This window comes from Miniopterus schreibersii (assembly GCF_964146895.1).
Source record: "Miniopterus schreibersii genome assembly, chromosome: 6".
Classification (NCBI taxonomy): domain Eukaryota; kingdom Metazoa; phylum Chordata; class Mammalia; order Chiroptera; family Miniopteridae; genus Miniopterus; species Miniopterus schreibersii.
This window is the reverse complement of record NC_138107.1, coordinates 81,329,741-81,351,550: the sequence shown is the minus strand read 5'-3', so window position 1 is coordinate 81,351,550 and position 21,810 is coordinate 81,329,741. Positions and strand designations below refer to the sequence as shown.

The 21,810-nt window shown below is 39.8% G+C and overlaps 1 protein-coding gene across 1 annotated transcript in view; it reads left to right on the top strand.

Annotated features, from left to right (window-relative positions):
* Nucleotides 1–2,217: 2,217 nt before the first annotated feature.
* The window catches only part of LATS1 (large tumor suppressor kinase 1), a 31,051-nt gene continuing 11,458 nt past the window's right edge, over nucleotides 2,218–21,810 (top strand). The window contains exons 1-5 of the mRNA XM_081140679.1: nucleotides 2,218–2,454; nucleotides 6,025–6,510; nucleotides 9,078–9,225; nucleotides 15,747–17,251; nucleotides 19,441–20,023. Coding sequence (XP_080996805.1) covers nucleotides 6,169–6,510; nucleotides 9,078–9,225; nucleotides 15,747–17,251; nucleotides 19,441–20,023 — 2,578 coding nt within the window. The 5' untranslated portion in view covers nucleotides 2,218–2,454; nucleotides 6,025–6,168. The remainder of the gene's footprint in view (nucleotides 2,455–6,024; nucleotides 6,511–9,077; nucleotides 9,226–15,746; nucleotides 17,252–19,440; nucleotides 20,024–21,810) is intronic.

Below are 21,810 nucleotides of genomic sequence, written 5' to 3'. Positions count from 1 at the left end.
GTAGCTGACAGCCCAGCCCAGCAAAGCCATCAGAAATGCATTCGCTGTCAAAACAATTTTTGTGCAGGCCATGGATGGATGAAGCTAAAGTGTAATTAATACTAGACTGTAAAATAATAGCTACAACAAATCCAACAGTTTTTACCCCAGTGCACAGTATGGAATGAACTTAAATTTAAAAATCACTGCCAGGGAGGTCCTGTAAGCAGTGATACCCTAGTAGCAATGAGTGCACCCAGGCCCCAGATTGGTTTCTAATGCCATTCTCCAATAAAAGGAACCAGGGCTCCTGGGAGGGCTCAGAAATATACACCATAGCTTTCAGCGCCTTGTAGTGCCAGAGTGTAAGGAAGTTCTAAAAAAAAACCCGTAAAAATAGAAAGTGCAGAGTAATGGGAGTATGTCAAAGGGACACAGAAGCCAACTGGAAAAGCTCCCAGTAGCCAAAACTGGAACAATCTGCTCAACAAAACAAAGTAACCGAAGTATAAAATAAACATCCGTGAGCCCACAATGCTGTAAATAAATGCTTGAATAAATAAACGGGGGAGGAGAGACAAATGTGATGGGAATTCTAAACAATTTACACAGATCCCTGCCCCCGAGGAGGCCGCTCCTGGTCCAGAGCCTTCCCGAGACGGAGTTGCCCGGGGGGCTGCTGCGCTCAGGGCCTCGCCGCTCTGCGGCCTTCCTTCCGCGGGCGCTGCCCGGCGCCTGCAGCCACCCGAGTATGAAATGGGACCCGAGTCTAAAAAAAAAAAGAGAAACCCCAAACTGCGACTTCACGAAGCACGGGAGAGGCGAGCAGACCGGCTGGATCGAGGGTTTTCATCAGCAATCCCAAGACCTCGTGGAGGCCGACGCGGCCCCCGCAGCGGTCCCGCAGCCGTCCCGCGCCCCTGGTCAGCGGTTCCTGGCCTTCCACCCCACCCCCACCCGCGGTGTCGGCTTCGCTTAACCTTGTATTGCAGGTTCTCTCTGGATCGCTTCCTTCCTTTCCCTGCCCTTCTGTCCCCCTACCTCGTAGGAGTCCAGTGTTAGAAAGAGCAATTCAGCCAGCTCCTTGACTTATCGAGGCATTTCCCCCAGAAACTCATCTCTGGAGATGTTTGTCTTTAGGCTCAAACCGAGAAGTTCCATGGACTAGTGACAGGTGACAAGGCTGTGCGTGGTGCCCTCCTCCAGGTGCAGGCCTGCTGGGAAGGGCAAGCAGGGCTGTGGACACAGGCGATTCGTGTACTTTTGAGGCTGAAAGGGACGCTGGAGGTTACTTAGTCCTTCAGCTGGAGAAGGTGAGAACCAGGGCTACCGGGCGAGCGCCTGGGTCGAACCCCCACCGGTGCAGGCCCCGTGCGCGCGGCGCGTAGGTCTCCGACCAGGTGCTCGCCCAGTGTAACCTTTCCTTTTAACTGAGGCGGTCACCTTTGAACTTCTGGATACAGTAGCCAGAAACTAACATCGGGAAAAGAAGTCTTTAAATTTTTTTTTTAGTGGGCTCTAGTAGAAAGATGACGACGGAGGATATTTCAAAACAGCAGCCTGCGTCCGTTGTCAAGGGCGGCACGGGCGCGGCGCTCGACGGCGCGGCCGGTGCTCCCGCGCGGGCGCCCGCGATGCCGGCCCGCATTTCCCGCCCGGCAGAAAGCAGCCTCGCGGTCACGGCACTCCAGCTGCGGCGGTAACGGCTGCTCTACCGATCTGGTTGACAGATACTCTCCAAACGCTGTTATTCTTTCTTGGTTCAAGAATATATTACCTGGCTGATTCGGAAAATAAACACGGATTTGCGAGGGGGAAGAGACATAAGCAAAAATCATTTTATTTCACAGCCTCTAGAAATCCCGAACCCTGACGTCCACAGCGAGGGGTCAGGCGGGGGCAGCTCACTGCCGTTTCCCTCAGAGTTAAGCTCCTGGACACGCGCGTCTCTGTTCTATGCCCGTCCATGGAAAGAGCTCCGCTGAGGTCCGCGCGTGGGCTCGGGCGGGCGAGAGCTCGCGCCCACGGGCCGGGCCGAGTCACCTGGGCAGCGTCGGGCGGGGGCGACCCGGGGCGACGGTGGCGGACGCGCCGGGCGGCGGGCGGCGGACGGGAGGCCTCGGGCGGCGCTCTCCCGAGGCGGCCCAGCGGGCAGAAGCCCCCAGTCCTCGGCCCCCGCGCAAGCGACGCCGGGAAATGCCCACATCCGGGAAACCTGCGGCGGAGCGCGGCGGCGGCGGCGACACCGGGAATGGAAAGCAAGATGGCGGCGGCAATGGCCTGGTGCTGAGGGGAGAGCCAGGTCCCCGCGACCCTCGCGACGGGCAGCGCTGGCCCGCGGCAGCCCCCCGGCGCCTCTCCCCGCCCTGCCCCACCCGGGATACTTGGGGTCCCCGGGAGGGGTTCCGGCCGCCTCAGCGCCCGCCCCCCCCCCAGCCCGCGGCCGCTGTCCAGGGGCCCCGCGCTCCCGTGCAGGTAGGTCCGGGGCTGGCCTAGCGGGTGGGGCGCACTTTCTCCTTCCGAGCCGGAGTCGGCGGGCGGTGGCCGCCGGGGCCCACGCCCATCGCCGCTGGCGGGCCTCCAGGGGCTGCTGCGGGCGGCGCGGCGCGGCGCGGCCGGGTGCGGGCCTGCCTCGGCTGTGGCGGGGACGCGAGCGGAGCCCTGCCTGGCGAAAGCGAGGGTTGGCCGCGCCCGGGGCCGCAGGAAGAGAGAGCCCCAGGCTTGCGGCCTGGGACGTGCTGGCAGCTGGGAAGAGCCAGCTTTACCCGAGGCCTGGCGGCTACTGTCTGCGGACCCGCAGCGCGCCCGGTCAGCGTGTGTAGGAAGGAAGGAGAGCGCCAGGCGGTTCCGGAGGGAAGCTGCGGGGCAGGGGCTGCGGTTCTTTGCCTCGTACCGGGACCTGCTCCGGGATAGACCTTGAAGAAATCCTGGGGATTTCTGTTTCCAGGCCACTGCAGTGTTAGGCTACCGTTCGTAGTCGGAAGGAGTGGGAGAGGCGGGGGGATCTTTATGTAATAAGAGTGTGTGAGAGTGAAGGAAAGGGGACGGAGGGGAGCGCTGTTTATTATATAAACTCCGGGAAGGACTTGCGTGTCAAAGCGTGGCTCTCAGGTGACTTCACCTCACCCCATTCTCCGACTTCTCCAACTGAGAGTTATTTTCTAAGGGAACCAAGTTTAATGTTTGTCGACCCATATGTTAATACGACTTAAAGGATGTCGTCATGTACAAGCGATTCATAAACCCGGTGAGAAAGAATCTAGGCTCTTTTGGGGGATGGATTCGAATGCCCGGGATCATGAAGCTTGCCAGGCCTTTGTGGATTATTTAGGAAGTTTAAAAATTTTTTACCGAAGTTCCTCCGTGAAGAAGAATTATAATTAGAATGAATGTTCTCTGTTCCGATCATCTACATTTGTGATTTAACTAAGTTCGTCTCTTTCCTGAGTTGACAGGCAGGTAAAATGGGCTAGTTGATTCCCTAAGGCAGTGGAGGAATTTGATTTAGAATAAAAAGTAGCACTGTGTTCCTCGGATCAGCTGCTGTTGTGAGAAACTGGATCATGGTGCGTGCTGGGGAAGGCAGTCTTTCCAAGCCTGAGTATTTATTGAACATGCCTTGCCACTCTCTAAAAGCAGATAAAAGAATACTGCTACTTTTTTTTTTTTTTGTATAATAGTATCTGGAGTTCTTTCTATAGATTTTTTATTTTTTTATTTTTTTTAATGCTAGTCCTTGATGTTCTATATAAACGTAGCCTTGGAATTGTTCCAACTCAGGTTATTTAGTTTTCATTCTGCATGTTAGATTTAGATTCGTGGGTGATTTTTGTAGACCACATAGTTACTTAGTCAGCGAACAACACTTTTATCAAGTAGAAATGGCAGTCATTTTTCAGCATGAAGATAAATTACAGTGATTGTCTTCACTTTTGATTAGTTAATTCTTAGAAAGCTAATTGAAGAAAATGTCATTATGCAGAGATTCTTGAATATTGCCGTCTAAACAACTAAGACTGCGCTGCTAAGAAATGGTACATGTGACTGTTGTTGTAACTGATTTAGTCAGAGCATTGAGATAGGCCATCTGTTTTATAAACCTAATTCTACCCAAGGTAACACTCTGAAATCTTTTTAGGTAATGTTACCTGTCGTATATATATATGTATATATATACGTGTGTGTGTGTGTGTATATATATATATGTATGTATCCTCTGAATCTGTAATCTAGTAGGAAAAATAAGACAAGTATTAGAACAGGGCAAAAACAAATTTTACTTTACCATGCAAAGTGCATTTAGATTTCAGAGGAGAAGTATAACAACCGGCAGTTCAATGAAAGCTTCATGAAGGAGGCATTTGAATGGCACCTTAAAGATTGGGTCTAGCTGTGGCTGGTATGGCTCAGCTGGTTGGGCATCATCTGGTGCACCAAAGATTGCCGGTTCAATTCCTGGTTGGGGCTCATACTTGGGTTGTGGGCTTGATCCTTGGTGGGGGGTGTGGTGGGGGTGTGCAGGAGGCAGCTAGTCGTTTCCCTCTCACATCAATGTTTCTCTCTCTCTTCTTCTCCTCTATGAAATCAATAAAAACATTTCTTATATAAAGTACATTATGGGTATCTGTTTGTGTCAGTACATTTAGATAGAACTGCATCATCCTTTTTAACATCTGTTTCACCACATTATGCAGATGTACTGTGAGTTACTTGAGCAATTACTGATGAGCATCTAGATTGATGTCATCCTTTGCTGTTATAGATGATGCTGTATCTGTATTCTGACACTCATGTGCATGTTCCTTTAATTGTATTGCATCGCTACTCTCAGTCCTTGTTCAAGCCATAGGTAAACCTTGTCACTCCAGCCATTTCATCCCTCAGCGACAGGTTTTGAGAGAATTAAATGTCCAAGTTCACATTGCTAATAATTAACAGAACAAGCACGTGGATACTTTTTCTTGTTTTCCTTTGCAAGCGATGTGCTTTTTTTTTTTTTTGACAAACTAGAGCATACCCAAAACAAAACAGGGTAATTAGGTGACTGGGGAAAGGGTCTTTGAGGAAGTCACAGGACTGAGGCCTAAATGACAAGAAGGAGATATCTATATCTGTCTATAGACATCTTTATGTAACATGAGTGGTGATTACTTCTAATGAAAATAGGCTCCCATAGATGATAGTGAGCAATGTTTCACATCCCAGTGGTACAATTTACAAACTATTTTACTCAAACTCTCTGAACCTCAGTTTCCTCGTCTACAAAGTAGAGATAGTAAACCTACCTCACAGGGCTATTAGGATGGTTAGAATGTAGGCAAAGTTGTTTAGCATCGACTCATCACAGGCTTGCAACACACCCTGAGTGAGATTTCATGATGCTCCACGTAAGGAAAACATTAACAGAATGGCTTTCTTGAGTTAGTGATTTCCCTATCAGTGGGGACATTTAAGTAGACCTTAGGTGACTATTTTCAGTGTATGATAGAAGACATTCATGCATTAAGTGAGAAATAAGACAGTTTATCCTCAGAGGTTCTTTCTGTGTCCCACGTTGTGATAAGTACTGTCTCTAGAGTCCTAGTCCACAGTTTTGGAAATAAACCCAGGCATCTGTTTTAAAGCATAAAGCTGCCTTCTGGACTAGTGATTTAAAACCTTTTTAAAGCAACAATACCCTTTTTCTAAAGAAATATTATGTTGAAGTGTAATTTGTAATGTCTAAAATTGGAGCCGCTAGGTGAAGTTAATGAGAGGTTGCTGTTGAATTGTTCACTTATTAATCCCTTGCATTTGCATATATTACTTACTAAAGCACTCTTTAAGTTATCTTTTATTATAACTACTACTTTATATAATTTTATAGATTAAGAAATAGGCACAGAGAGGTTAAGTAACTTGTCCTTATCATTTGGTAATCCATAATGGAGCTAGAACTATAACCTAGGACTCTACCTCCTAAATCAGTGGGGTTTCCCCCCCAGTTCAAGATACTGCTTTATCAGTTAATTACTTTATAGCTTTTATTTATTTTTTCTTTTATAGGGTTAATTATTTAAATTGTAAAGAATTTCAACATTCTTGGAGACTTCTGCAAAGGATCTTTTTCAGTTTTGCTCAAGAGAAGGCTCTGAATCTATCAGGTCGCTCTTAAAGTCCTTTGTGTGGGTTATACATATAGATGTTTTCATGAAGAGAAGTGAAAAGCCAGAAGGTTATAGACAAATGCGGCCTAAGACCTTTCCTGCCAGTAACTACACTGGCAGCAGCCGGCAAATGTTGCAAGAAATTCGGGAATCCCTTAGGAATTTATCCAAACCATCTGATGCTGCAAAGGCTGAGCATAACATGAGTAAAATGTCAATTGAAGATCCTCGACAAGTCAGAAATCCACCCAAATTTGGGACTCATCATAAAGCCTTGCTGGAAATTCGAAACTCTCTACAACCATTTGCAAATGAAACAAGTCGGAGTACTTCAGAGGTTAATCCACAAATGCTTCAGGATTTACAAGCTGCTGGATTTGATGAGGTAAGAACTTTTTTTAAAAACAAAAGAAAGGATTTTTCTGACTCCATACTATTACATTACACATTTTTGGTGATCTCCTGCCTAAATGTTTCCTTTGAGAGAGTATAACATGTATACAAATTTGTATATTCTGTCAATGAAAAATGTTCTCAATTTCATTAATTATTAAAACAAAATAATGATTATTTCTGTAGTTTTCTCTGTGGTTTCTGGGATTTAAAGGTCAAGCCATGAAGAAATGCACTTGAAGAAAGCCATTGGCGAGGGCATCTGTTTGTGTGCGAAAGAGAAATATAATTAGGGATTTCATTAAGCAGTTATATTCACATCGCTCTCAGGTCCAAATGCTAACTTTTATAAAAACTAAAAATTTGCATGTTGATCAATCTCTTAGAATTTCAGAATTTTATTTTAATTAAATTTCTGTTCATGTTAATATCAAGTCTTTAATATTTACTTTCAGAACTCATTTAAAAAGTTTTTCACAGCACATATATTTAATCATATTTTGTTTAGGTATTAATAAAATGTATTTTCCATGATCATATATTTTATATGAATATTTTAGGTGGCATAAATCATGTTAGATAAAAATTGCCTGTAAAAATATTTTAACGTGAACAGGGTGGGGCAAAAGTAGGTTTACAGTTGTATGTGAAACAGTTTATTCTTGTATTATTATTTATTAATTATTGTATTATTTTCCATACAAACAACTGTAAACTTACTTTTGCCCCACTCTGTATATAAAAAAATAAAAGCCAGCATAATTATCACAGGCTAAATTCTGGTACATTTTACAAGAATATGGTTCTCACAATATTGAAAAAGGATGGTGGGTGGCAACTTTCTTGCCAACTGAGATGGCACTGCCATGTGATAATAGCATAAATACAGTTCACTTGACTTAACCAGTTTTAAAGTTAAACACTTCCCGATGAATTTTAATTTGGGGTGATTTGTATTATTTTAAATTTATACATAACATGAGACTTACTAATTCCTTTATATTTCACTACAAATTTGCAAAGCCTGATTGGCATAAAATGTGACCAATACTGTACTTTTGTATCAGTTAAAGATTGGGTTTGGCCGCTTTAACAAAAATCCAAATAATACTTTAAACAAAATAGTTACTCAGTTTTCGATAGCTAGCATTGGTTCAGTCTCTTAAAGATTTCAGAACCAGTCACTCTTGGGAGTTTCTTGAATTTTCCTTCTTGGTGGCAGCCTGCTCTAGAACAGGTAGCATATCTATTCAGAACGTAGGAAGGACCAGTACCTAAAGCAGGGATAGCAGCATTCTTCCAGAAATCCTTGCTTTTGTCTCATTGGTCAGAATTTTCATGTAGCCAATGTAGCTATAAGGAAAACTTCTTCTACCTTACTCAGTAACATTTTCCAAGAAAGGGAGAACGGATCTTGAGTGGACAACCTGTCTCTGCCACAACTTTTTTTGGTTGGTCACATACTCATCTCTAGTCATTTCACATAGGAGGATTATCTGTCAGTAGCCTGTTTACCCAGTAGTCTTATTAAGCCATTTCTCATTTAAAAATATTATTTGAGATACTAAGTCCTTAGGACAAGTAAGTAGCTGCCTGCCTCTTGAGAAATACATGTCAGTATACTTTCTGCATGTTAGTGTGTAACTTATGTTTCCATATAACATAGAATGACAAGGGGCAGAGCAGGAAGACAGCTTACACCTGAGATCAGGCGCTGTGTTTATCTGCTTTTACCTGGTTTCTTATTTAATCCTCTCATCAACTCTGTGAGTCTATTACAGATGAAGAAATTGAGCTCTGAAATGTCAAATAACTTATCCAAAGTTCACACAGTTCTAAGTGGGACACACAAATCTACAATCACTGGAGTGTATTTTTCCTTCTGAGCAGGAAAAGCAAAAGCATAGTAATGTGGGGCTGCTGGAATTCAAACTCAGTTGTTTGGTTTCAAACTCTGCTTTTTCCATCATACCATCTAGCCTCCTACAGTCTTCATCACGTAATCATATATAGTGTAAGTGTTTTTCTTCTATCATCTGTCCTATATTTATGTCCTTGTAAATAAAGTTCTCTGAACATGTAAGCTCAAGGAAGATAGGAACCAGAACTACGAAGCTTTTTTACTAGTAAACACAATGGCAAGGTGCTTAATAAAATGCTTTAACAATACAAAAGAGTGGTTTTCAATATTTTTGAATGGTACCTTTTTATAACAATCTGATAGTCTCTATTCATATAAGAATGAAATTAAGAATGAGAAATAATCAGCATCATATTGTTATGATTGTACCTGGAAGAAGTTAATTCTAGAAGAAAAAAGTAATGTTACACAGAAGTGAAAATATTAAACAGTTGAAGAGTTTGAGGGGTTGTTTTGTTTTCTTTAGTAATTTGAGAATGTATGGATTTTTATAGTAGTTTTACAAGTAGGGCATGAATATTATGGTTTGGGGCCCAGTTCTTCATAATTATGGATTTTTTTTTTAGTGGAACTCATAGTGCTCTTTCCCTCTTATTATAAGGTTTAAATTTTGTTTCTTTTTTCAAATTTCATATCAGGATATGGTTATACAAGCTCTTCAGAAAACTAATAACAGAAGTATAGAAGCTGCAATTGAATTCATTAGCAAAATGAGTTACCAAGATCCTCGACGGGAACAGATGGTTACAGCAGCTGCCAGGCCTATTAATGCCAGTTTGAAACCAGGTGATTAATCAAACTTTTCCCCTTCTCTTATTTTATAGCAGTGTTTTAAAATATAAGTATATCAAATCTTTAGTCTCAGAAGTTGGTAAAAGGACCACAGTAAGTGAAAGTCTCAAATTAGGATAATGACATTACAGTGTCACGCTATACCAAAGTGAATCAGGATGCGCCCTGACGTTCCATAGGTAGTTCTGACAGGCAGCATTCTACTAGATTGGTTATATTGCAACTGAAATATTTCTTTTTAACCACAAATATCATTCAAACTATTCTTTATTATAAGAGTAAAAACTTTTATCATAGAATATTTAGAAAGTAATAAGCAAAAAATAAAACACACACTCTTTATACCCATAAGATTTTGGTGTGTTTTGTTTCTCAGTCTTTTTTCCTGTAGAAAACCTGAGTGGGTTTATATGTGTGTATTTTGATTCTTTTGTTTAAGCAAAAAACGGGTCATACTAAAACCTACTTTATTCACTTAATATACCATGCATAACTTGCCTTGTTATTAATGGAATGATTTTAATAACTACATTAAAATAGATTTGTCACATACTTTATTTAACCAGTCTCTCACTTTTGACATTTATCCTGTTTCCTTTTTGTGCCATTATAGACAGCCTTGCTGTAAATGCTCTTGTACCCAAATATTTGTACATTCCTGATGATTTTGTTAATTTTTTGCAGAAATTTAAGGTTTTGCTTAGATTTTGCTGTCAGGTGTTACCAACTTATATTCTCCCGATCAGTTTAATAGGAGAATGCCTATATTTGTAAGTCCTACTTATCATTTTTGTATATTTAATGGTTGTGGAAATACTGTCTCATTTTATATTCACATTTCTTTGATCACTGGTGAGGTTGAGCATTTGTTTATAGGTGATTTATTTTTATTTTTTAAGTATATCTTTATTGATTTCAGAGCGAGGAAAGGAGAGAGAGAGATAGATAGAAACATCAATGATGAAAGAGTCATTGATCAGCTGCCTCCTGCATGCCCCCAACTGGTGATTGAGCCCACAACCCGGGCATGTGCCCTGACCGGGAATCAAACCCCGATCGCCTGGATCCCAGGTTGATGCTCAACCGCTGAGCCACGCCCGGCCGCGCTATAGGTTATTTTTTAATTGGCATTTTAATTCTTTGTTAATCTTGTGTTTGTTTTTTTATTAATTTATAAGAGGCCTCATTTATTCATTTTTCCTTTCATTCAGCAAATTTTTATTGATCAACCACTGTTTCAGGCCCTTCGCTGGGCATTGGGTATAAAGTTCTTGCCCTTTTGTGGAGCATACCCTCACTCTGTTAAGGAAGATCAAATACACAAATATGTGTCGAAGTATAACTACATAATGAAGAGGGGAGAGTTGCATGGTACTATGGACTCAAATAATAGAGGGATTTTTGACCTAATCAAGGAGATCAGAGAAAACCTTCCTGTGAAACTAATAATAGAGCTGCTACCTGAAGAAAGACAAGGGGGTGGGCTTAGTGAGGAAGAGTGTCCTTATGCATTGCCTCTTTGGCAGGTTTGATACCACATTCCAAGAAGTGAAAGTGGCTAGTGCACTGAAAACAGAAATATGAGATATGACTGGAGAAGTACATGGGACTTGACTATGCCTGACTATCTTTTGATTTTTATCCTAAGAGCAGCAGGAAGTTGTGGAAACATTTCAGGCAGTGATGACAAGATTAGGTTTGTGTTTTTAAAAGATGGCTGCAGGGGATGAAGAACAGATTGGAGAGGGCTAGGAATGTTATCTGAATAGACTTGATAAGAGATAGTCCTGTTCACAGGCAATGAGGGTAATCTGGACGGGGACAATGGCAGTGGAGAAAAGTGAATGAATTAAGAGAGATGGGAAGAGTAAAATTGACAAGGACTTGGCAATAGATTACATATGGGCGATGATACTAGAGAGGGGTGACTCTTAGGTTTTGGTGTAGAGAACAGATGGTGATACACCACCTTATGAAAGAGGATACTAAGAGAAAGCAGAATTTGGTGGAGAAAGAGCATAAGTCTGGTGATGAGTCTGAGTTAGGCTCATTGAGTTATCCAAGTGGAGGTGTATATACACAGTTCTTATGTTAGCCTTGCATATGAAATAGGTCACCTAAAGGAGGTAACAGACAAAAATGACAAGATGGACTGGAACCAAGCTTATTGCTCTGTAGCTGATAGGAGAGGATAAGCCTGCAAAGAAGACAGAAAAGTTAGCTAAAAAGGAAGTTAAAAAGCCAATATGGTCTCTAGGTTCTTGAAAGCCTAAGGATGAGAGTGTTAAAGAAGGGAAGGGAACAGAGGGAAAGAGAGGCTGACCTCAGGGAGAACTAGAAAATACCTTGTTGGCTTTAGTGACGTGGTACATCAGTTTGCTAGGACTGTTACAACAAAATACCAAAGACTGGGTGGCTAAGTAACAGATGTATTCTCTCGCAATTCTGGAGGCCAGAAGTCTGAGATCAAGGAGACAGCAGGTTTGGTTTCTCCCTCTATGACTTGCAGAAGACCACCCTCACTGGTTCTTCACATGGTTGTTCCTCTGCATGCACATGTTCCTGGTGCCTTTCTGTGTGTCCAGAATTCCTCTTATAAGTAGCACAGTCATATTTGATTAAGGCTTACTCTATGACTTTATTTAACCTTAATTACTTCTTTAAAGGCCCTATCTTCAAATACAGTTACATTCTGAGGTACTGGGAGTTAGAACTTACTGAATTTTAGGGGGACACAGTTCAACCCATAACACATGGAATAACTTGTTTTTGTTCAGTCATAGGAGTATAATTCAGATTGGTGTGAGTTAAGGATAAATGGATATGAAGTAAAGAACTCAAGTATAGACAATTCTTTGAGAAGTTTTTCTGTGAGGGTAGACTGAGGACATTAGTGAGAGTAGTGCTTCCCATATGTGATGAAGATCTTTTTATTTCTGTTAATTTTCAATTTATTACAGATTAGTAATTTTATAAAATACAATACTGATGAATTACTAGAAAAGTTAAAAATTTAAACAACATACCAAATATAAGTCCAAATATTTCATTACCACATTTTAATAGACATTAAATTATTTTGTCAAATTTCTTTTTTTTTTAACATATCTTTATTGATTTCAGAGAGAGGAAAGGAAGGGGGAGAGAGAGAGATAGAAACATCAATGATGAGAGAGTCATTGATGGGCTGCCTAGTCCACGACCCGGGCCTGTGCTCTGACTGGGAACCGAACCCCGATCTCCTGGATCCTACGTCGACGCTCAACCGCTGAGCCACACCCGGCTGGGCTCAAATTTCTTTAAGTCTCTAAATTTTTACTCTCCACTTCCATACTTTTCTCCTGTGGACCAATATCAGTTTGTGGACTGGCACCAAATAACACTTTGAGGAAGTGGTCTATATGGGAGTGGAGGGAGAGCCTTGTTATTATTAATATTTTTAATAGGAAAGACTTTGGCAAATTTAAAAGATAATTACGAGACTCCAGTTAAGAGGATGCAATTAAATATTCAAGAGAGAAGGGCCAAGTAAGGTTCTTGAGAAGCCAGGAGAAGAAAGGATCTAAAGCATGGGATGAGAGATTATTAGTCTTACATAGGAAGAGAAACAACTGTTTTGCTCTAAGGAGCAAATGGGCCCAGGTTATGTAGGGAAGATAAGGGAATTCCTTTCCTGTGCCTTCAGTTTTCTCTGAAGTAGAAAATCAAGTCATCTGCTAAGAGTGATGGCTGAGGAATGGGACAGGCAATTTAAAGAGACTGGCAGGAGTCATGGTGGAGACCAAATGAAACACTAGGATTTTCTGGCAGTGCTGAGGCCATTTATTTGATGATGCTGATCATGAATTTATGGTAGAATCAGTCTGCTCTTTGCATCATCTTCTCTAGCTGGAATCATCTGTAACTGGAGCTTTACTAAGCAAATACAAAGTAAGAAAGAGAGTTCAGAATATTGCCAAAAGGGTAATTTAAATCCTTAATCAGAGCATATTTCTCTGCCTTTAGTTGCTTCTCATTCCTTGCATCCTCCTCTCCATGGCTTCATTACTCTTCATCTAGTATCGCTATTCCCCTCACTTACTGCTCTCCAGCCATACTGTGTTTCTTTTTGTTCTTGGAAATACCAAGCTCCCATCTCAGGAGCAAATTTAAAACACAGAGCTCAGTCTTAGGTCATATGTCATGTCCTTGGTGAAGCCTTTTCTGACCACTGGCTCATCCCTTTCTATCCTCTTGCTACTATCATTTGACACCGTTTACATTTCCTTCATATAGCAGTAATTGTGCCCGGATGTTACCTTGTATATTTATTTAATTATTTATTGTCATTCTTCTCCATCAAGAAAGTAGTTTCCATGGGGCCAGAGATGTTATCTTATAAGTTCACCAATGTACTTGGATTGCTTAGGGCAGTGCCTGGCATATAGGTGCTTAATAAACATTTAATGAATTAAGAGAAATGAGGAGAGGAGAAAGGGGATACAGAGGGAGGAAAGAAGTGATGTAATATGGATTCAAATTGGTTAAAGTGTGCCATAAAGGAAGAGGAGGACTGATAAAGTAGAGGGTTGATAGGTCTGGCTGAGGTTGAAGAACATTTGAAGTAGGAATAAACATGAGAAAGAGAAGTTGTTTGAGAGAATAAACCTTAAATTAGTGATTTTGAAAGAGAAACATATGGATGTTATCAAAATTAGAAATGTGATCTTGGGAGTGATATTTGAGGTGGAATGGGAAAACTGAGAGGTGAAGGTTATGGTTTGTCCACGTGGATGTTGAAGTTATAGAATGTTGGCAAGGCTTAGGGTAGACCAAAGTTACGAGTGATTGAGGGCAAGCAAGCAAGAGTTCACTAGGTAAGAGAAATGAATGCAGCCTCCCAGATAATATGAATTTCCAAAGAGCTGGCTTTTTAAAAAGAGTATGAAGGAAACAGATGATCTGGAAGCATAAATGGAGAGAAAAGAGGTAAAATCCCACATTTTAGCCAATTTATTTTTTAAAATAACCTTAATTGCGAAGGGCTGTCAGCAGAAGATTACCAGCTGTAAGGAGGTGGTGGGAAAGCTTGGAGCAGAGGTTAGTGATATACGAGCATTTGCTGGTTATAAAGCAGAGCATGTCTAGAGGGTAGTTGTGGCAGGGTTTGGGAGGTGGGAGTACACAGAGCTTTATGGGATGCACAGAACAACAGGGATGGCATTCTGCTCTAGGGTTGAGGTGTCTTACATTTTAGCTGTGAAAGCTGCGTGAGTTACATGGTGTATTTAGCCTCAGCTGACTCTCTGAGGAAGGTGGCCAAAGGATTTGTCTAGCTTGCCCAGAGGGATGACTTCCCTTGAAGTCATAGACCCAAGATGCTGGCCAGCCTACGTGAAATGTAGTGTTAAACTGTACATTCTGAGCATGTACTACTTTTTTCTCGTATCTCTTATTAGATATGTTTTCTCCCAGGATGATGATGACCTTTCAAATTTGTGGGTGTTTCTGTTTGTTTTGTTTTGATGGTGATAAATGTTTTATGTGTTTAGATCTGTTAGTATTTTACTATATGTTCTCTACCTTTGTCATACTTGAGAAGACCTTCCAAAGAGGTATCCCAATATTATTCAGTGATCACTTGTTTTTTCCTAGGAGGTTTCATCTTTAACACTTAAATGTTCAATCCTTCTGGATTGTGTTAATTTATATTATTGTTTTTTATGCAAATAAATTTTATATATATAATGTATTATATATCTTTTCCCAAGTGGCCATACTATTTTAAGTATTTTTTTGAGAAGTATCATATATTTTCTTGCCTATTTTATTTATTTGGAAATTCCATTAAAAATTCTATAAAATCCATACCTTATTTAGTGTTCAGCTAATAATGCCCTGCTGTCTTTTTTTTTTTTTTTAAAGCCATGTTGAAATGTATTTAAAATTGTTGTATCTAACAAAATTACAAATGGACCTATTTAGCTCACTGATGCCACTTCTAATAATTTATTAAATGAAATCTGTACAAATGTTTTCATTGCTTTTTTTTTGTAAAGCAAAAGAATAGAAACAATCAATATTCATCAATAGGTGAACTGATTAAATAAATTTGGGTACATCTGTACAGTGAAAAACTATGATAACTTTTTTTTAAGTGAGGAATCACTATATATTGATACAGAATTTGCAGTTTTTTAATGAAAAGAGCAGGGCATAATAATACATATAGGAGGTATACTATTCACTTGTGTATCCCTAAAATATTTTACTAATGAGATTATTACCTTCAAGGAAGGAAATTGGTTGGTTAAGGGACAGAGGTGGGTATTCTTTTGTACCTTTTGAATTTTGAGTTACGAGAATGTATTACCTAGTCAAAAATAAAATTTAAAAAGGTAAAATAAAACCACTTACTGAAATTTGATTTTTATAATTCTTAAAAGAGAATTACCATTTTGTAGTGTCAGAATTCCAAACTAAATTTTTCAAAAATAAGAAGTTAAAAATGTGTTTTCTCTGTTTTATGATTGTAGGGAGTGTGCAACAATCTGTTAACCGCAGACAAAGCTGGAAAGGTTCTAAAGAATCCTTAGTTCCTCAGAGACATGGCCCACCACTAGGAGAAAGTACAGCCTATCGTTCTGAAAGTCCCAACTCGCAGATAGATGTAGGAAAACCTTTGTCAGGATCTGGTATAACAGCATTTGCTCAGGCTCACCCTAGCAATGGACAGAGAGTAAACCCTCCACCACCTCCTCAAGTAAGGAGTGTCACTCCTCCACCCCCCACAAGAGGCCAGACTCCCCCTCCAAGGGGTACAACTCCACCTCCCCCCTCATGGGAACCAAACTCTCAAACAAAGCGCTATTCCGGGAATATGGACTACGTCATGTCCCGAATCTCTCCTGTTCCATCTGGAGCCTGGCAGGAGGGCTATCCACCACCTCTGAACACGTCCCCAATGAATCCTCCGAATCAAGGACAGAGAGGGCTTAGTTCTGTTCCTGTGGGCAGACAACCAATCATCATGCAGAATTCTAACAAATTTAACTTCCCACCAGGGAGACCTGGAATTCAGAATGGTAGTGGTCAAACTGATTTTATGATACACCAAAATGTCCCTGCTGGTGCAGTGAATCGGCAGCCACCCCCTCCATATCCTCTGACCCCAGCTAATGGACAAAGCCCTTCTGCTCTACAAACAGGGGGATCTGCTGCTCCTTCATCATATACAAATGGAAATATTCCTCAATCTATGATGGTGCCAAATAGAAATAGTCATAACATGGAACTCTATAACATTAGTGTTCCTGGACTGCAAACAACTTGGCCTCAGTCATCTTCAGCTCCAGCCCAGTCGTCCCCAAGCACCGGGCATGAAATCCCTACATGGCAACCTAACATACCAGTGAGGTCAAATTCTTTTAATAACCCACTAGGAAATAGAACAAGTCATCCTGCTAATTCTCAGCCTTCAGCTACAACAGTCACTGCTATTACACCAGCTCCAATTCAACAACCCGTGAAAAGCATACGCGTGTTAAAACCAGAACTACAGACTGCTTTAGCACCTACTCACCCTTCTTGGATACCACAGCCAATTCAAACTGTTCAACCTAGTCCTTTTTCTGAAGGTACCACTTCAAATATAACTGTTATGCCACCTGTTGCTGAAGCTCCAAACTATCAAGGTCCACCACCACCTTATCCAAAACATCTGCTGCACCAAAACCCATCTGTTCCTCCATATGAATCAATCAGTAAAAACAAAGAGGATCAGCCGAGCATGCCCAAGGAAGATGAGGGTGAAAAAAGTTTTGAAAATGTTGAGAGTGGGGATAAAGAAAAGAAACAGATTACAACTTCACCCATCACCGTTAGGAAAAACAAGAAAGATGAAGAGCGAAGGGAATCTCGTATTCAAAGTTATTCTCCTCAGGCATTTAAATTCTTTATGGAGCAACATGTAGAAAATGTTCTCAAATCTCATCAGCAACGTCTACATCGTAAAAAACAATTAGAGAATGAAATGATGCGGGTAAAACCTTTTAAAATGTCCATTTTTATACTTGATCATCTATTTGGTGTTTATGTTAAAATATTGTGGTCCAGTATTTTTCTTCCTTTTTGTAGCTAAATATATCAATTATTTAAAAATAAGTAAACATTAAAATATTTTGATGATAGCATTTTATTTTAGTATTTCAAGATTTACTCAGAATTCTTGTAAAAAATTTATTCTTTCTAATAAGAAAAACATAATTTACAGTTGAGGTATACATAATTCCTTTATATGGAAATTGGAACAAGGGTTATTTTTAGGTTTTACATGTTACCTTACAATATTTTAAAATGCTAAAATTATCTGGTCTCATCTCTTGGTACATTTATGAAACACTTATTTTTACTCAGTAATTTTGGGCTTGTAGGCTTATTCATCAGGCTGGTCTTGTTTGAAAGTGTCAGAGACATCTCCCTTCAGTTCTTCACCCCTCTAACTTACTTTATAATGTCCTGGAAAAATGTGCCGAAATTATTAGATCAAAGCCCACTTAAAAGGAAATCAGAATAAATTTAATCTCTGTTATGATTCCATATAGGTCTGTTCACTAGATACAGTGGTACTATTATCATCATCATTATCATGTGTTTAAAGTTCAAAGGTTTGACTCCTAATCTTATATCTATAGCTCAGAATTCAAGAGACTTAAATTTGTGATGAAATTTTTTCACACAACTTAAGAAAACCATTCTTTTAAAATTATTTCTCTAAATCTGACTTCACATGTTGTTATTCCTGCTATAAATTGAATTTTGTTAGATAAACACCGTGTAATCTGTATGATTTATCCATATTTTAGCTCTTATGATTTCTTACTAAAGTCTGTCTGTATGTATTTTCTTAGTTTATTTTTCCTTTTTCCTCTTCACTTTCACTAATAGCTGGTTTAAACTTTTATGGTGTTGGAAGCTTTGCTGACTTCTGTAGCCTCCATTACTGTGTAGGCAAGTAAGATTTTAAGAGAAACAGTTCTATACTAAGTCTGGCATGCCACCCTTCTTAAAAGATTTTGCATGCAAATGCGCATCCTAACAGAAGCATGAGGTTGCTGTATTTTATTTAGTCTTGCATTCTAGAATTAGACTTTATTTTTCAAATCAAATTCCCATTCTATTTTAACCCTTTAATTAGTTGTTAGCTAGCCAAAAATAAATGTTCCTTCCTTCTAAATCCAGGTATTTTATGTCTAGTTAGAAGTTGGTTTTGGTTTTTATCTGTGTTTTGTTATCTTCATAAGTCACACTATTCTTTGAAATGTTCCAAAATATCTAAAAGATACCTTGCAATCACACAAGTTTTTCTTTTTAAACAAAGTAGGAGAAACCTACTTTGTGTTAGTGATGGCTGTGAGTCCTACCCTTATTCTAATGCCTTGAGAAAGATAAAAGGTAAGGCTATTAATGAGTAGTTAGATTAGAGAAGATATTTTTCTGTTCTTAATACATACATTTTTTAGAATAAATGAACTTGGAGTGAAAGAATTTCTTTTAATGAAGGGTAAAATGGGAGGAAGAATACAGTGGTACCTTGGTTTTCAACTGGAGTCCGTTCCCGGAAGACCAAGTTCTGAAATGTTTGAAAACCGAGGGATCACCAGCCGACAGCTAGGCCTCAGGATCTTGTGCTCAGCGGAAGCTGTGTGGCTTGGTCGACTTCCAAGGTGTGTTCAAAAGCAGGAGCATTTCCTTCCGGGTTTAGGCGTTTGTAAACCGAAATGTTTGCCAACAGAGACATTGGAAAACCGAGGTACCACTGTATTTGAGGTCTAGGTACTGTACAAAGAGAAGCATATAGTGAAGGCAGTCTAATCATTTGGAATGATTATGCATGGAGGGATAGATGAGGATGCATGTGAACAGATGTTTGGGTATTGCACATGGGGAACATTTTTTTGAGTGCATTAGAGAGGAGTAGAAAGCTGATCGTTGGTATCATCATGCTTTCCACAGCAGAATCCGCATATGTACTTACCTTGTATCCTCTTAACTATCCCTTAAGCTGCACTTTTGATAATTTTCTCTGAAATATCTTCTAGATTTCTAACATGCTTTATTAAAAATTATATGCATTTAACCTTTAAATATATGCCTGAAATTTTCCAAGCTATTTCTTAATATTTTGTGTAGAAAATAATTCTTCATTTAACATTTAGCTTATTTGCCTAGGTTGGATTATCTCAAGATGCCCAGGACCAAATGAGAAAGATGCTTTGCCAAAAAGAGTCTAATTACATCCGTCTTAAGAGGGCTAAAATGGACAAGTCTATGTTTGTGAAGATAAAGACACTAGGAATAGGAGCGTTTGGTGAAGTCTGTCTAGCAAGAAAAGTAGATACTAAGGCATTGTATGCAACAAAAACTCTCCGAAAGAAAGATGTTCTGCTTCGAAATCAGGTTGCTCATGTTAAAGCTGAGAGAGATATCCTGGCTGAAGCTGACAACGAATGGGTAGTTCGTCTGTATTACTCATTCCAAGATAAAGACAATTTATACTTTGTAATGGACTATATTCCTGGAGGTGATATGATGAGCCTACTAATTAGAATGGGCATCTTTCCAGAAAATCTGGCACGATTCTACATAGCAGAACTTACCTGTGCAGTTGAAAGTGTTCATAAAATGGGTTTTATTCATAGAGATATTAAACCCGATAACATTTTGATTGATCGTGATGGTCATATTAAATTGACTGACTTCGGCCTCTGCACTGGCTTCAGATGGACACATGATTCTAAGTACTACCAGAGTGGTGAGTAAAATCATAAAATTTGTACATATTAATATGAGTTATTGACATAATAAAATGTAAGATGATATTATCACTGGATGGGACCCAGAAGTCCCAGGTTAGATCTTGACTCTGTTGGATAACCATGGGTGAATCCTGTAGACATTTAGATTCATAAAATGTAAGAGTGTTAGATTCAATTATTTCTAAATATCATTAACATTTTTGAGTTAACCGTGTTTTGTTATTTTTAAATATGTCAGACAAATAACATTTTAAAAGTAATTTTTAAATGAAGCCCCATTCTCACCATTCAGCTTAAGAACTAGATTGTCAGTACTTTTGAAACCCCTTAAAAATCCCCTTCCTCCACAGAGGTAACCATTATTTCAGAACTTTGTAATCAGCTTTTTACTTTTCTTTATATTTTTACTATATATGTGTATATCCCTAAACAATATATTATTTCATTTTGCCTACTCTGGAATCTTTATTTAAATGTAGTCATTCTATATGTATTTTTCTATGTTGACTTTTATGTTTGAGGTTCATCTGTCTTAACTGCATGTAACATTTATTTTCACTGTTATTTAGGATTCCATTATATGACCATACAACAAATTATTTAATCTTAAATACATTGTGTACATAATTCTGTTTAATCCTCGCAACGTCATTACAAGGCAGAATAAAGAAACGAAGGCTTAGATAGATGAAGTAACTTGCCCAAGGTCAGACAGAAAATAAGTGTAAGGGCTAGGCTTTGAACCCAGGTTTGTCTGATTACAGGGCCATGTTATTTCTACTACACCACAGTGCCTCACCAAGATCCCTTCAAGCGCTAATGGAAGTGTAAGTCGATCTGACATTTGTTGAATACTTACTATGACTAGGTGCTTTACATATATTCTAATTTAATACTTACAGCAATCCTCTGAGGTAAGTATTATTAGCCATCTGTAAACAGGAGTAGACTGATAGTAAATTGATAGAACTGAGACACCTGAACCTACTTTAATGTTCAGCTTACTGTAGTATAATGTTTTCCAGATTCACCTGAATTGCTTGGGGTTCTTCTTAAAAAATGTGATTTTAGACTCTATTCCAGTGTACTGGTTGAAAAACTTCACTGGAGGGTAGAAATTGTATTTTAATCAAACATCCCAGATGATGATTACAGTTAGGTTAATTTTAGATATATTTTTTTAGGTGATTTCATCTGATCATGGCTTTAAATACCATCTCTATGTCAGTGACTTCCAAATCTCTCCAGAAATGGCATCTCCCTCTCACATGGATTTCTAATAGGCCTTTCAAACTTAACATTACCAATAAACAACTCTTAATTTGTCCCCCTCTATATTTGTTCACCCTCCAGTCTTCCCCAGTTTAGTAAATGATGCCACCATCACCCACCTAGTTACCTTGATTATTTTTTCCCATACTCTCTACATCTAGTCCATCAATAAGTCCTGCTTACTCCACCTGTAAATATATCCTGAATCTGTCTGCTTTTCTCCGTCACCACTGTTACCATCATAGTCCAAGCTTAACTGTAATGTAATAGCCTCTTAACTGGTCTCTTTTCACTCTTGTTCTCCCTTATACTCTGTTTAAACATAAATCAAACCTTGTCATTTTCTTGCTTCAAACGCTCCAGTGTCTTCCCCCCCGTACTTGGAGCGAAAGGTAAACCATGTCTTTTGCTTACAAAATCTTTATGCACTGGCTCCCACTCCATTTCTTACCATTCTCTTTTCTTTTTTAATATATCTTTATTGATTTCAGAGAGGGGAAAGGAAAGGGAG